This window comes from Telopea speciosissima, chromosome 7 (genome assembly GCF_018873765.1).
Source record: "Telopea speciosissima isolate NSW1024214 ecotype Mountain lineage chromosome 7, Tspe_v1, whole genome shotgun sequence".
NCBI classification, from domain to species: domain Eukaryota; kingdom Viridiplantae; phylum Streptophyta; class Magnoliopsida; order Proteales; family Proteaceae; genus Telopea; species Telopea speciosissima.
Window position 1 is genome coordinate 24901637 of NC_057922.1, and position 17110 is coordinate 24918746.

Below are 17110 nucleotides of genomic sequence, written 5' to 3' on the forward strand. Positions count from 1 at the left end.
TATAATTTACAAGGAAATAGAAATATTGTAATTAGTATCAAATAGGGAAGAACAGGTTTTACCAAACAGTATTTTCGTTCTGAACATGTTCTTGAGACTATAATCAAACGGTCATTTTCAATCATAGAACGCTGTTCCAGATCAGAAACATTAAAGAACGTTTCTAATCAAGAACGGGTGTTCTTTGTCCAGACCGTTACCAAACGAAGCCCAAATCTCATATTTTCCCTCCATTCTCTCATCTCTGTGAACGACTATAGAGTAAGGGTGTCAATCTGGAACCGTAACCGTATACCGAAACCGAAACCGAAACTACCTGTGTAAAACCGTACCAAATTGCACCGTTGCAAAAATGGTACGGTACGGTATGATCAAACGGTATTGACCATGGTACGGTACAGTAACGGTTTTTACGGTCATACCGTCGGTATGTACCAAAATCGTACTATTTTACCGTAACCGTACCGTTTTGGGGTGTAAACATGTAAAAATGAAACCGTACCGTTTTCGTGCCATATGTATACCATTTTTGTATCGTATATATACCGTTTTCATATACATACCATTTATAAAAATCAAATTTATACCGTTTTTGTATCGTATAGATATCATTTCGTACCGCACCAAAACCGTACCGTATATATATCATTTTCATATTATATAGAAACCGTACCATAGCGGTACGATTGCGATATTAAAAATAGGATTTTTAAATGATACGATACGATATCGGTATTGAGTACCTATTTTTGGTACCGTACCAAAACCGTACCGTTTGACATACTATAGAGTCCCACCATTCAACAAAAATCCTCTTCGTGAACGACGGTCAAACCAAAGTATCACGGCAGAGCCCCATCACGCGACGGAGCAGATCTATCACGGCGGAGCACCCTCACGCCGGCGCAATGTCTAACGGAGATGAGCTGCAATCGAACTTCTTGGGTTTGGAATCCCTAACTCCCTCCCTGCCAAACTCTGAGACGATCGTTCATCTTCCTGCAACTTCAATCACTCCAGGTATGCTCCATGGCTATCTCGCTCTCTCTTCCTCCTTCCTTTGCTCTATGCTTTATAATGGGATCCTGAGATCAGGGGATTAGGGATTTTCGGCGAGATTTGTGAGTTCTTCAAATCTCACAAATTGTTGTATATGATGATAGGGATTTATTAGGGATTTTTCATTCCTGCTAATGAGATTCTAAAAGCATAAGTTAGGGCTTTGTTGTATTTGGTTTTTTTTTTTATTATCATTTATTGTGTGGATTTGGTGTTAGGGATCGAACTTTTTTGATCATAAATCGAACTGCAATCGAACTTTTTTGATCATTTTTTTTTAATCATAAGTTAGGACTTTTTTGTGTGGATTTGTTAGGGATTTTTTTTTAAGTCATAAGTTTGGATGCAAATAAGTTTCTTTTTGATTTTCCGATCAGTTATGGCTTTCATTACTAGGGAGTAGGGGACAAGCATCTACTTACCTTGGAGTGTGTGTTTGGAACTGGTAAGCAGAACAAGAATGCCATTGTTAGTTGCATGATTTTGCCACGTATTTGTATGCAAATCTTTCTCTAAGACGTACTCTGCAATTGCAAACCAGTTGGAAGGTATAAGTGTTTGCAGGATTAGAAGCACAGGAAAGCAGGGATGCACATCACCATAACCATAGTCTATAAATGACAGAATTTAATGCCCTTGGTAGACTATCCTTGTCCATCCAATGACCTACGATTCACTTTCAATAGAAAGAGCTTGTAACCATTTTATGGTACACATACAAGGTGAAGAATGGTGGATCCGGCTCCTCTCCAGCGCACTTGTGCACCAAACGGTGTCCAGAGCACATTGTGCGGCTGAGGGGCTTCGATCCACATCACCGCACGCATCTCGGTGCAGTGGCGTGTGGATCGAGGCCTCCCCAGCCGAACGAGGGAGAGGAGCTCAATCCAAGAATGGTGCACATACAGTTAGAGCACTCTCAGTTTTTACTGAGCAATGAGCAGTTTTTTCTTCTGTTTTAGGCTTTGCCTAATTTTCCTCCTCGACATCTATAGCCACACTGCATGATGATCTATCTGCAATTTCCATCTGAAAATCGAAAGTAAATGGATAGGTCTTGGAAACAGAATACACTATTCCATTGTATTAAAGAATTGGCAATTATATTTCTTTGTTCATGCATGGGAAAAAGTTTTGAACTGAAAAGATTCGGTTCAGGTTTTCATTTAAGAACATCTACTTACCTTTCTCAAATGGCTTGCAACTCTCTATATTATTATATAATATTAACTAAGTGTCATGAACATGTAACTTTAATTGATTATTGGATTTTGCTTTCCATAATCTATAATTTAACACTTAATCCAAATCTTTGACCAGAAAAAATATCATTTGGAGTCAACCTCTTTGCAGAAGAGGGGAGAGAAACTTCTGGGTCTTGGACCGTAATCTAAGCAGCAACTCATTATTCCTTATCGTTAGAGTACTCCTCTCTAGATCTAAAGAGGACGGTGTGGGGGTAGATCCCCAAATCCCTTGTACCCAGAGTGGGAACTTCACCAAGGATAGTCAAACTTTAAAAAGTTACTCAACACTTTTATTTATGATAAGCATTCTCCATTATTTTTTAGGGGTGTTGTTCTCTGTGCCGCAGCGCAGGTTGCGCCCAGGCACATGGGGGTGGGCGCAATGACCATCTTGCTCCCAGAGTGGCAGGCCCATGTGCTTGGGTGCAGCTTGCGTTGCGACACAGAGAAAATTCTCCCTATTTTTTAATATTGATTGATTGTTATACAACTTTATATTTCTTGTTTCTTTGTGGACTAACTCTTTCATCACATAGCATACATTTTCATAGCACTTGTATTTTCAAACAACCACCCTTAATCCTGTTCACTTTTACACCCCCCCCCAAAAAAAAAATTCCTGTACACAAAGTGTATTCATAATGCATAGGTGGCTGATAGCTATATTTGGTGTTTTTTGTCAAGGGGGAATCTTATGTCTTAATCCACCATATGCATGCTTCATGTAGGGACATAATAAGTTCAGGGTTATTTCACCACTAATATAAATATTATTTGACACAAAAAATGCGTTAAAAAAATGTGCTTGTATGAGATTTTTAACGGAGATATATTTTTCCGCCGCTAAAGGTAGGTCTATAGGCTTAAAATATGGGTCTAACATCTTCTAAAGTAGTATACATTTAGTGCTACTAAAAACAACTTTTTAGAACTATAAGCCAACTTCTAGATTGGTTTTCTATGCCCACCTTTATACATAGCGCTTTTTAGTTAAAAAAATAAGAGGGCGGGTTATACACTCTTTAGAGGTGGTATTAAACAACCGCCGCTAAAAAAAGTCTCTACAGGAATGCTTTTGGAGCATCACTGTTATAAGTGAATATTCCCATTATTTTGACGATTCCATAACCATATATGTAGGTTGTACATGTGATGGAGGATACCACACACAACTTAGTGGTTGAATTTCAACCAAAAAGTGAAAGCTATATGAATCGAAAGTTGTGAAACTTGCAAAAATGCTATCAACTTCAAATATTGCACAACAAATCAAATGGGATCCAAATTTTGTAGATAGGTAGAATCCTAGGTCCCTTGCGCATGCATTCATGTTAAGTTTGGTCCTTGTCAAACTTTGCTTCTTTGTAAAATAGAGTTTCGAAATTTCAAGTGCATGAGAGTGCATAATAGTAGTTGGAATACTATAAATATGCATAGACATACAGATGCATGCCAATACACATGAAGGTATTTGATTGAATTGGGCTCTGAAATTTTGACACATGGCTATTCCAGACCATGATCTCTCTATCATGGTCTGGACCATTGAATACTATAAATATGCGTAGACATACAGATGCATGCCAATACACATGAAGGTATTTGATTGAATTGGGCTCTGAAATTTTGACACATGGCTATTCCAGACCATGATCTCTCTATCATCAGTTAGCATAGTCACATCATTTTTCCACACGATAATGTATTTAGAGTGAGCATGTCAAAATGGTTCATACCACAGGAGTATAGGAACTATTTTCCTTTTCCTTTTTATAAAGGGTGTGTGTTTTTGAGTTAATTGAATAGTTCACATTGTATAATATCTACAATGATGGGAGTATCATCAGTAACTTATGAAGTTTATGAACCATACTATGAAATTATGGGATAAGATAATTGAAACTTGAGAGATGAAACTAATATTTCAGATAACCAATTAGATTTTATGCCAGAAAGATCAACCACAGAAAGCTATTTATTTACTTAGGAGACTAATAGAAAGATTTAGAGAATATAAGAAATATATCCATATGGTTGTTTTTAACTTAGAAAAAGTGTCTGATAAAATCCTAGAAAATTAATTTAACAAATGTTAAAAAGAAAACTAATTTTAGTAAATATGTGGACATAGTTAAAAATATGTATAATAGTGATTGGTGTAAGAGCTGAAAGAGGGAAACTGTGTTTTACATTCTAGTCGGGTTAGGATGGATCCGATGAGTAAAACGGGCAGAGTTTCATGAAATAGTGCAAACCATTTTTGGCCATTAAATCTGTTTATGCCACGTGTCGTACAGTGAAGGTAGCATTGGCAGGTATTGCCAGATTGAAGAATCGGAGAGGAGTTTTTATCCTGAGTGAGTAGCCAAATGTGAAGGTTTATAAGAATTTGGACAGCCTTTTCTTAATGGCTAGTTTTTAAGGATGAATTCTATTTAAATCTCAACAACTACTAACAAGTAACAACACCCCGACCATCCATAAATGTACCACATGACCATGGACCATAGCGGCCTAAGAAACATTGATCATTTGGTTGGCCATCTATAATTAATGTTACTGTAGAAAACCTAGGACCTGCAACCAGTAACTTGAGAGAAGAGAAAAAAGAGAGAATGAGAGAATAATAACTTGTTTTTTTCATTGATAGGAAAGCCCCTCTATTTATAATAGAGGGGAAATTACAAATAGAAAGGGGAACTCCTAATGAGATTAGGAATTCCTAATCATGATAGGATTCCAAGTTACAATAGGAAAAGAACTAGAACTAACAACTCAAACTGAAACTAAGACTTGACATAATTAGAAACTAGGACTCCAACTAGGACTAGGAAAATAGAAGATACACATATCAACCAAATCACTGTTCACGTGAACAGTACTTCTCAACACTCCCCCTCAAGCTGGATTATACAAATAAGTAAAGAAAGAAGATCCAGCTTGAACTAAAGAAAAAAGAACTCCTAATAATGCTAACACTTCCCCTCAAGTTGGCGCATACAAGATACTAATGCCCAACTTGAACAAAATGAAAAAAACTAAGTTGTTGTAGAATCTAGCTTGACATATGAATGTAGCTCCTAAATAAACCTTCAAGAACTTGAAAAAATAGATCTTCAAAACTTGGACAGACATGATCAGCAAACCGGGACTGGAATGTCTTCCAAAAAAGGCAGCTTTCAACGATCTTCAATAGCTATCCAGTGATGAATCTCAGATTGTCATAGTGACTTAGAATCTTGAAGTGAAATAACTAGAGCAGCAAGTAGCGAAAACAAACTGAATCAGACAGCGGAAAAAAACTGTATCAACCCAATCGAAAGTCCTCAAATAGGCAACAACCAAATATCTTCAATATTTCAATACTTCAATCTCCCCCTTACGACAGACTCAACCCAATAACAAAGTAGATACCCATTGGCAATGGTGAAAACTCTGATCGTCTATGCTTTGCACCAAGTGTTCCTGCAAGTTCTGCTTCTACAATGTCTGCAGGTGTACTGTACATAATCCCCCCCTCACGTGTAGTACACGTGGACATAACAGAGATAATGTAAAAGATAGGGAAAAAACATAATATTCTAGAATTTTCTAAAAGTGCTATGGGTAATTAAAAAGGAAGGAATGGCAAAATTGTAATTTACTAGAAGTTTCCAAAGGTGTTATGGGTAAATGCCAAAGGTATGTTTTGGGATATGAAGGGAATTAGAATTATTGAAAGGGAACGGTGTTGGACAAAAAAAGGATGGCATGACTGTAATTTGGTGGAAATCCACTTTTAAATACAATCCAAGCCTAAGGGCAAACTGGTAATAAACCAGAATTTTCAAGGGTCAATTGGGTAGTCAAATAGGGGAATGTATTAAAAGGTAATGGCAGTTCCGTAAATAACCAAAATTTTGCACGGGCCTTTTTGGTAAACAAAAAGCAATGGGATGCAATAAGTAAAATAATGGCTATGGAGAGTGGCAATCTTGTAAATAACCAGAATTGTCAAGGGGCTCTTGGGTAGATAATTTAGATGAAATCTACTTACAAATACCACCCAAGGCAAAAGGGTAATGTTGGAATGAGCAGTAAAATAAGGACAAAGGTAGATAAGAAAAGATGATAAGGGCATAAAAGGGAACTTAAAGAATAAAATAAAACGCTAGGAATAAAGTAGAGTAACCAAAAAGGAAACCCACTTTGAGATATTGGATGTCTTCCTCATGCAACCAGCCAAAAACAATATAACGCTGTCTTCAACAGTTCAACCTCACGATGGGAGAAAGAACCAACCACAAGAGGAAAACGAGCCACAGAGGAAAACGAGAACCAGCAGCCAACTGATTCTTCGATCAGAAACAGCAGCAGCTCATGGAGAAAATTAATGTAATCTCCAAAAACTCAGATAAAAAAGCAGGGAAAGGAGGAGGCGGAACAAAAGCTGCAACTTCAACCTGCAACTCCAATCTGGCGGTAGGGGAACAGCAGCGATAAATATTTGACTCCGTGGAAGAACAGCTTCAATCGAACCAGCAGCGACAAAATACCAGCAAAGAATCGATACCACCAGAAATCAATAGCCAACATCAGAGAACAAGAGCCCATCCAACAACTAAGCCAAGCAACACTCAACAAGACGAAAACCAGAAAATCAGAGATCTTCCTCACGATAAGCAAAGAGAAACTGAGCAAAAATAGGGCAGGTCCTGAACTCCAGCCCCTCGATCACCGTAAAAAAAAGGATTGCACCTTCAACGAAAGCAGGTTCTTCAGAAGCATCTACAGCCCGGAACCAGGTTCATTAATCGATCAACAAATCAGTATTTATTTTGCAACTCATCTGAAGAGCAGAAATCAGATTCGAAATCTGATGTAGAGTTTTCAGAATCGAATAAATGAATTGAGTACATGAAACCCTAGTTCTTCTTTTTCTATGAACTAGGGTTTTCTTCTTCAAACCAGAAATTAAAATCGACTCTCAAAACAGCAATCTTGGAGAGATTCAATCACTGGTTGCCTAGCTCTGATACCATGTAGAAAACCTAGGACCTGTAACTAGTAACTTGAGAGAAGAGAAAAAAGAGAGAATGAGAGAATAATAACTTGTTTTTTTCATTGATAGGAAAGCCCCTCTATTTATAATAGAGGGGAAATTACAAATAGAAAGGGGAACTCCTAATGAGATTAGGAATTCCTAATCATGATAGGATTCCAAGTTACAATAGGAAAAGAACTAGAACTAACAGCTCAAACTGAATCAAAGACTTGACATAATTAGAAACTAGGACTCCAACTAGGACTAGGAAAATGGAAGATACACATATCAACCAAATCACTGTTCACGTGAACAGTGTCACGTGAACAGTACTTCTCAACAGTTACCAATATACTTAGATATTTATTTGTGTGTCTATGCATAGAGGCAGTGACAAGACTATGTATATTCCTCAGTTCATAAACCTGTAGAACCTAATATGATGCATAAAAGAATGGAAAAACGCAAAACAACAATCAAACAGTATGCATAAGGATTTACGTGGTTCGGCAAGGTTGCCTACGTCCATGGGGAAATGAGATCTGTTTCACTATCAATGGAGAATAAGATTACAATCGCTCGTCCTCACACCTCTCTCAGATTTTTTCATTACAGAGAAAGAATTCTCGCTTCATGTTTATAGCAAAAAATTTACCAAAATACCCATATAGTCCTTGCGGCCCACGGAAGCTCCACACAGCAGTCCAATCATCAAAAGTCAAGACACCAAACCTCAACAAAACCCAGTTAATTCCTCTAGAGTTTTGCAAAGCACCACAAAACCCCATTCACTAAAGTATGGAAGAACAGACACACCTGGGCTCAAATATGAAGAAGAGTAGAGAAGGAATCTCATAAAGAGAAGACGAAGAATGATGAGGCACGAGTCTGCGTGTAGTGTAGTTATCAGGACTCGGCTCCTGTCAATCCGGGCAACAGTGCTGCATGTGCAGCACCTGAGATGAGGCGGTGCACATTTACCGCCTTACCCCTGCCCAAACGCCTTGCCCGAGCAGGGGTAAAGCGGTAAATGCATATGCAGCACTGCTGCCCGGATTGACAGGATCTTTTTGTGTAGTTATCATGATAAGAAAACCCAAAACGCTTAACTTGCTTGGAAATAGGCAAATAATCTTCTCGATCACAGAGAGGAAATGTTTAATCCCACTTCCAATTTAGTTTTGCAGCTAAATCTCTCACTCAATCTTCCTAAGAAGGAGATCTGGATGGTCATATAAATGTATTTGAACACACCAACGGTCGCATCGGAGCCCAATGATCTTCCATGGATATAGTCAGAAACTTTTGTATATCGAGGCAACCGCAATGTCGCAGATTAGAAAGAACCCATAGATCTTCTTTTCATTAAGAAGCCAACAATCCTACATTCCTACCGATGACACGAACTTAGATTTGGGGAGAGAGAGAGAGAGAGTTTGTGTTTTTTTTAAAAATCTTTGGTTGCTCATACTTGGGGGTTTTCTTCAAAGAGTGTGTTTTTCTCAAGGTGTAGAAGAGAACTCAAGGAAGAAGGGAAAGGAAGGCTTCGGTCTTTTGGCTCTTAACAAAGTTGCTCAAGAATAAGGGTTTCTTAAAGGATTACTTTACTCTTTGTCATATCCTCAACCATTGTGAGAGCTGGTTGTCTCACCACAAGTAAGCTTCACACTTGTATTTTCTCTGTTGATTGTATTCCTCAAGCTTTGGACAAAAAGCTTCAGAGACTTTATTTTATTTTTCCATAATTGATAGTGGAAGCTGGTTTGATTTTGCTTAGTGGTTTTTTCCTTTTCTGTTAGAGGGTTTTTGATGCATAAACTCTTGTGTTGTGTGTAATTGTGTATTGTTCTTTTGGTGTTTGATTATTTACCTCAATTGGATTTCATTTATATTTTATATTGTGGGTAATAACACCAACAGCTTTCTGGTGGTGGTTTAATGGATAGGCTGTAGACCTGTATATGGATGCCACTTTTCACATTCCTCTCCCTTGAACATTCATCCTCATGGAATGATAATGCTACTTTTGACTTGTGTTATTTTTTTTTATCATTTTATTTCTAGGTCTCTTGTTTGAAATTTCAATGGACCAGAGTTCAGGGGAAAAATCAGACATAAGCAAAAGAAAGAGAAAGAGAGACTACATCCATAAGGAACTCTTGCAACATGCTACTGATTTGGCTAAATATCTGGAAAAAGATTTAGACCCTGGAATTGATCAGAGTTCAGGGGAAAAATCAGACCCAAGTGAAAGAAAGAGAAAGAGAGAATGCATCCATAAGGAACTCTTGCAACATGCTACTGATTTGGCTAAATATCTGGAAAAAGATTTAGCCCCTCAAGAGTTCCCATCGAAGCCTATGACAGTATCCGAACCTCCTAGATTCTGTCATGACAATGACAAATTTAACAAATTGTCCAGTATGTTTGGAAGGGTTTCTGGCGAGGAGGACTATAATTCTACAGGTCTTATAGGCAAGCTTCTCCAAAAGATTGTAGATTTGAAAGCCATTTCAGATTTTATGGCCGAAATAGAATTGAAGAAGAACGAACTTCTCAACAGTTTGTTGGAAGGTAAAGATGAAGTACATAAAATTATGCATCTCCATGAGGTTGGGCAAACAAGCATTCTTGTTGATTATTTTATTGCTTTTGTTTATATGTAAGTTTTGGTTTTAGCTACAAATTCTTACTTCATGATTTTGTGTTATGTTTAATAGGGATACAAAAACTGCACCAGGATGAACAGAACCATATCCAGAGAATAATTCAATTAGAAAAACTATTAGATGCTAATGATTCTTTAATTGAGCATTTAAAAGGAACATTAGAAGTGATGATGAAACACATGAGAGCTGATGCTGATGCAGAAATCTCGAAAGAGATGAAGTCAATGAAGCAAGAGTTGTACGACAAAGAAGGAGAGTTGGAGGACATTAAATCACTCAACCAAGCTCTTATAGTGAAGGAGCACAATAGCAATGATGAGTTGCAGGATGCTCGTAGGGAATTAATTCATGTAATTCCCATAGATTCATTCTTGGTCTACATTGTTAGATTTGTTCCTTTAGTTGGTTGTTTTATTTGTTTTGATCGGGTTCTTCCTCTTGACTAGTTGATTAGCTTATGCTGATACAAATTTTACATTTCATATTTTCTTTCCCAAACTCAATTTACCTCATGATTTTTCATCATCATCTTCCTCAATTTTGTTGGGGTGAGACTAATTTTCTTTGTTCTTACAGGGTTCGGGTAATATGTCGTATTTTGGTCGTGCTAAAATTGGAGTAAAGAGAATGGGAGTTCTGAACAATAAACCATTTCTTGATGTATGCAAACAGAAATATCCTGCTGAAGAAGCAGAGCAAAAGGCTCAAGATATGTGTTCAGTGTGGGATAAGCACCTCAGAAACCAAGGGTGGTACCCTTTCAAGATCATCATGGTTGATGGGAAAGAACAGGTTTTTCTTTTTTAAATATGAATCTGTTAGCTGCTCCTTCCATTATCTTAATTTTTATTTTCTTTAGGATCTCAGAAAATATAAGCTAAATCTTGCAGTTTATCCACTTTTGTTGTTTCTTTTTCTCACCTGTTTATTATCTAGCTCTTTCAAAATTATCCAATACTATAGTTCTTACATTAATTGTATTTTCATGTAACATGATCATGAGATGCAGGAAATAATAAATGAAGAGGATGAAAAGCTGAGAAGCCTGAAGAATGATTTGGGTGAAGAAGTTTGCAGGGCAGTTACTACAGCGTTAAAGGAGATAAATGATTATAATCCAAGCGGGCGGGACATCATATCTGAGCTATGGAACTTCAAAGAATCAAGGAAAGCTACATTAAAAGAAGGAGTTGAATTAATTCTGAAACAGTTACGAATATATAAGCGCAGAAAGTGATCTAAGACTTAAAGACTGAATAGAAAAGGTTCAGTTGTATGGATATGAAAAGAAAGCTTGGTCCTGTTGATATGTATGTAACTCAGGCCTCAAATGGTCAAATAGATAATCTATGTTAGCCAAATCTAACTCAGGTAGACATATATGATGTTAGATGTTATTATAAATAGCTCATTGTGAAAACCACTAGATTTGACCTAAGAAAAAATGGGCATCTTTAGTCATCTTCAGCTGCTCAATACAATGCTATGATTCAACTTTCAAGGATCTTGTTGATGATATAGTTCTGCTCCTTACATACCCCTGATCCATGGAAATAGCAATAAAAGATTTGGAAGTAGTTTTCTGTCTAGGAGTGTGGCCTACGCTGATACTCTTATGTGTCTATCTCTCTTCTCAAAACAAAGGGGCAATCGGAGCATAGGTGTCTTTTCATATGGAAAGAAGAAAGAGAGACTCATGGGAGTGCTGGCGTAGGCCACACTGACAAAGTTCTTTTTCCTTCAAAGATTTGTCATAAGCAATAACTGAGACCCGTCCTACTGCGCCTATATCTTAATAAAACTCTCATTACAAACAATAGTGTAAGATGCTCAAGGTATTCAACTAGTGTTAATGGTTTGGTAATCTTTTGAGTAATTTCTGGGGGGAAACAGAGAAGGTTGAAATCATGGACTCATTTATTGATATTTTCCGAAACAACTATTGGGTTAGGAGACGATTTGGAATACAATGCAAAAGTTCCTAGCATTCCAAATAAAATAACAAATAATGGAAAACATAGAAATGAAAAACAAAACAATTTTCCTAATAGGTCCTAGAGATGTAATGAACGATTCAATGAAATGAAACAAGGATTTTTTTTTTTTTTGGTAACGAATGAAACAAGGATTTAACATGGAGGTATTCAGTCCTTCCCAATAACCTTGTAACTCAAATTCTTTTTTAAAAAGCACTAGGAAGGAATAAATGCCAATTAGATTCTTTTTCAACCTTTGTTGAAAAATCAGGTTTTCTGACTCGACTCGTCTTCTAGAAAAACTTGATGACTCGGTCTTGTCAAACCCGGTCAAGATGAGTCACATTTTTTAATTTTATAATACAATAAATACGTATAAATTAGTAAAAAAATCATAAAAATACTGAAAAATATGGGAAAAAAAAGAATTCTAGTAATCACATATCAATGCATTTTGAGTTTATACCATTGAACAAGAGAAGGGAGTCGAGGAGTTGAGGCTTTCTTATTGTTTTAGATTATAGATTTACTATTTAGTTAACTCCGTTTCTAAGTGAACTAGTTATATAATTTTACTAAAAACGACTAAACTCGTCGATTTTGTCATGACTCGGGTAAAAAATACCGAGTCTTATTTGACTTGGACCATTTATGACCCAGTCTCATCATTTTTTACCTTCGCCTAGTCTACATGACTCTTGATCAGGTTTTCAAAATTTTGACTCAACTCGGGAGACTCGCCCCAGTCAAAACCCAGTTTTCCAACTATGTTTTCAACAGTACAAAACACAAAAGAATCATCAATACTAAGAAACTGACTCAACTAGTCTTTACTCTCTAGTTGTTAAACCATTATTTGATAATTTAAACAGAAAAATATGGAAGTTGGGATGTTAAGTTAGTTTTCCAAATGAGAGCCCACACAAATGAAGCACAAAGACTTGGGTTACCTACTAGATCAGCCTGACTACTAAAATGATGTGTTGAGCACATGATGCATTGTGTTTGTATTTTTTTTTGATGAGAGCATTGTGTTTGTATTGTCATTGTTGTCAACACACTCAGCCAAGAGCGGGCAGACTGTACATAGTTTGTCTAAACAAGTAGTGAAATAAGTTGGCCAAGCATGCAAGAGCATTGTGAGGATTACCCGTGTGAGGTGAGTAACATGATGAAGGTGAGTTGGTTAGTTGGAAGCTTCTCGGTTCAAGGAAAGACTATTGTGGAAGGAATTTTTATCCTCCCCTGTTACAGCACGGTGCCGTAATGCATCGTGCGGCAGCTGCAGAGGCCATGTGCACCATGTGGGGCCTGCTATGCCACATGGCCTTTGCAGCGTCGCACGATGCAGTACAACACCGTGCTGTAACAGGAGAGAATAACGATTCTTGAAGAGCAGAGCAGCGTAGATTAGATAATAAAACAATTGCAAAATTTTAGAATCAAATGTTGACTATTGCCATCACTATGTATTAATAATAGAGTGAAAAGTGGTTCAGTAGTCCCCATTTCAATTTGTATCTTAATTTCAATGCTTAAATTGCACGGCATAGACTAATTACAAGTCTATTCGCATCTATCAATCATCAATTTTTCATTAATTCTAAGCCTACCACTCATCCATATTGATTTGCCTCTTTTGTCCTAAAATTGCATGGCAATGACCAATTTACAAGTCCATCAATCTACCAATAATCCATTTGTATTAATTCTACCACTTACTACTCATCTATAAATATTTAATTCTTAATCTACATTGGATTCCCCGATGTGAATAAGGTTTATAAGAATTTGGACAACTTTTTCTTAATGGCTAGCTTTTAAGGTTGAATTCTACTTAAATCTCAACAACTACTACCAATACCTCGATCATCCATAAATGTACAACATGACCATGAACCTTAGCCGCCTAAGAAACATTGTCATTTGATTGGCCCTCTATAATTAATGTTACCAATATAAACTTAGATATTTTTTAGTGTGTTCAAGCATAGAGGCAGTGACAAGACTATATATACTCCTCAGTTCATAAACCCAGTTATTTCCTCCAGAGTTCTGCTTCCACCTCCTCTTCTCTTCCAAATTAACATTTTTGATTAATGGGTTATGCATTGTTGGTGTTTCTGTCCTTTTGGATTAATGCCGGCATTCTTTTTCTCTGCTGCAGCAGCTGCATCAGCTTGGCACAATATTCACCATCAAATGGAACAGATGATCTGCTAGCCTTGCTTGCTTTTAAGGCTCGCATAAGCCATGATCCCTTTCACCTTGTGATCAACTCTTGGAATGATTCCGTCTCCTATTGCGAGTGGCCAGGCGTTATATGCGGTGGTCGCCGGCATTCAAACAGAGTTAGAGCCTTGCGTTTATAGTCGAGTGGGTTGGTTGGTTCCAGGGCACCAGAAATTGGAAACCTCAGCTTCCTCCAAGAGATTTCACTCCAAAACAACAGCTTCCATGGTGTAATCCCTCATGAAGTAAGCTCTCTATCCAAGCTTCGTTATTTATTCCTACACAACAATTCTTTTGAAGGAAAAATCCCACCTAACATATCATGTTGCTCCAACCTCATAGTACTTGAGTTAAGTCGCAACAATATTGTGGGGAAAATTCTGGTACATCTCGGCACTTTGTCAAAGCTTCAAGTCCTTGCAATCAACGACAACAAATTGATGGGACAAATCCCACCTTCCTTTGATGGGAATCTGTCATCTCTTTACACCCTTGATGCAGGAAACAATGGTTTTAGTGGAAGTATTCCAAATTCCCTTGGCCAAATCAAAAGAATAGTGAATCTCAGACTTGGTGTAAATAAGTTGTCTGGTACTATACCTTCTGCTATATATAATCTTTCCTCACTCCGTGATTTTGTTGTCCAAGAAAACCAACTTCAGGGGAGTCTTCCACCAAATTTAGGTTTCAGCCTTCCTAATCTAAGGAAGCTTTCAATTGGACGAAACCAATTTCATGGACCACTTCCAATTTCAATTTCGAATCTTTCAAATCTTGTACAACTATATGCTCACAACAACAATTTTACTGGGAAAGTGGCTATTCATTTTGGAGGCTTATCAAAACTCACTGTGCTTACATTGGTCTATAATCATTTGGGAAGTGGAGAAGCTGATGACCTGAGTTTTATGAACACACTGACCAACTGTAGTAGTTTAGCACGTTTGTGGCTTGCTGTTAATCAGTTTGGTGGTGTGTTACCCAACTCCATAGCAAACTTGTCAACTCAACTCAGAGAGATTTCAATCAGACACAATAGAATATATGGAAATATCTCACCAGGGATAGGGAATCTTGTAAGCTTAAGTGTTTTAAGCCTAACTGATAACTTACTTGAAGGAAGTATTCCAACTTCAATTGGGAGACTTCAAATGCTAGTTATACTTTACTTGGCTGGGAATAAATTCACAGGACCAATCCCTTCTCTTGGAAACTTGACAATATTGAATGAGCTCCGTTTAGAAAATAACCATTTGCATGGGAAAATACCTTCAAGTCTTGGAAGATGTGAAAAATTGTTACGCTTGCATCTTTCTGGTAATAGTTTCAATGGTATCATCCCCAAAGAGATATTTGATATTTTCACATTATTTGAGCTAAAATTGAGTCGAAATGATTTCTTTGGTTCTCTACCTTCGGAAGTGGGTCGATTGACTAATCTTGAAATCTTAGATGTTTCTGAGAACATGTTGTCTGGTGAAATCCCTAGCACCTTTGGTACTTGTATTAGCCTAGAGCAACTTTTTATGGAGGGTAACTTATTTCAAGGATCTATACCATTGGCTCTGAGTTCTTTGCGAGGTCTTCAAGATTTAGATCTTTCATGCAATAACTTCTCTGGTTTTATCCCAATATATTTGGGAACGTTTCGAGTTTTACAAAATTTAAATTTATCATTTAATCATTTGGAAGGTGAGGTACCAACAGAAGGGGTCTTTGGAAATTTGAGTGTCGTTTCACTCATAGGAAACAATGAGCTTTGTGGAGGTATACCTGAACTTCATTTGCAAGCATGTCATACCAATAAGTCAAAAGAACATGGCAGGCCTAATGTTTTCAAGTTGATAGCCACCATATGTGGTTGTGGGGTCTTTCTGTGTTTGATTTTTATGACATTTTTTTTCATTATCTACCAGAGAAGAAAAGAAAGGAAAGAATCCATAACATTTTTGATAGGGGATCATCATTGTAAGATCTTTTATGCCCAACTTCTTAAAGCTACCAATGGTTTCTCTTCAACAAATTTGGTTGGCGTGGGGAGTTTTGGTTCTGTGTACAGAGGTGTTCTCAATCATGGGGAAACAATTGTTGCAGTAAAGGTACTCAACATTGAACAAAGTGGTGCTTCTAAGAGTTTCATGGCCGAATGTAAAGCCCTTAGAAACATTCGACATCGTAATCTTGTCAAAATCTTAACATCTTGCTCAAGTATAGATTTTGAAGGAAATGATTTTATGGCATTAGTATATGAATTCATGCCTGGTGGAAATTTGGAGGATTGGTTACATCCACATGCAAATAGCGTACAAGATGAAGAAAGGCATTTGAACCTTATTCAAAGATTGAATATTGCTATTGATATCGCAACAGCATTGGATTATCTTCACCATCATTGTCATGTGGAGATTATTCACTGTGATCTAAAGCCAAGCAATATTCTTCTAGATGATCATTTGACTGCACATTTGGGTGACTTTGGGATATCAAGAATTCTTTCAAAAGCTACAGGTAGATCTCAAAATCAAATTAGCTCAATCGAAATAAAGGGATCTATTGGATATATTGCACCAGGTAATGTATCTTTTTATTGATCTAGTATTATTGTTTTTCTCTTTTGTAAATTAGGAAGATGAATACAATTATTTGTCTCATCCACTTCACTACAAAGCTTGAGTCATTATTAGTGTTTCCTTAGTATAATCAAATCATACCTTGAATGTCATAGGATATACACTGTTATTTTATGAAGAATGCACTTAATTTGTGTAGGGGTTGCTAGTTTTTCTTTTATAGAGATTAATGTGTACACATGCCAAGTTAAAGTTGTGCAGCCAAATAACTTAGATATCATGCCATCAAATGATCTGTTGGATTCAGATCCACAACTATAGATCCTAGAGGCTA

At 37.1% G+C, this 17110-nt stretch overlaps 2 protein-coding genes across 2 annotated transcripts in view; both read left to right on the forward strand.

Annotated features, from left to right (window-relative positions):
* The first annotated feature begins 908 nt into the window (after window positions 1-908).
* LOC122668383 (factor of DNA methylation 1-like) lies at window positions 909-11247 on the forward strand. The gene is made up of 5 exons (XM_043864959.1): window positions 909-1020; window positions 9394-9903; window positions 10050-10348; window positions 10575-10790; window positions 11008-11247. The coding sequence occupies exons 1-5, from the start codon at window positions 909-911 to the stop codon at window positions 11233-11235; spliced, it is 1365 nt and encodes a 454-aa protein (XP_043720894.1). The 3' UTR covers window positions 11236-11247.
* A 2899-nt stretch (window positions 11248-14146) lies between these two features.
* Window positions 14147-17110, forward strand: part of LOC122668384 (probable LRR receptor-like serine/threonine-protein kinase At3g47570) — a gene marked incomplete at its 3' end in the record, with an annotated part of 34148 nt that continues 31184 nt past the window's right edge. Inside the window, exon 1 of the mRNA XM_043864960.1 lies at window positions 14147-16777. Coding sequence (XP_043720895.1) covers window positions 14647-16777 — 2131 coding nt within the window. The remainder of the gene's footprint in view (window positions 16778-17110) is intronic.

Excerpts from the sequence above, each read along its gene's own strand:
- LOC122668383 (XM_043864959.1), top strand. The coding sequence starts at position 909 with ATGTCTAACGGAGATGAGCTGCAATCGAACTTCTTGGGTTTGGAATCC. Across the intron at positions 1,021-9,393 it reads TGCAACTTCAATCACTCCAG|GTCTCTTGTTTGAAATTTCA; the intron begins GTATGCTCCATG and ends TTTTATTTCTAG. Across the intron at positions 9,904-10,049 it reads TCTCAACAGTTTGTTGGAAG|GGATACAAAAACTGCACCAG; the intron begins GTAAAGATGAAG and ends TATGTTTAATAG.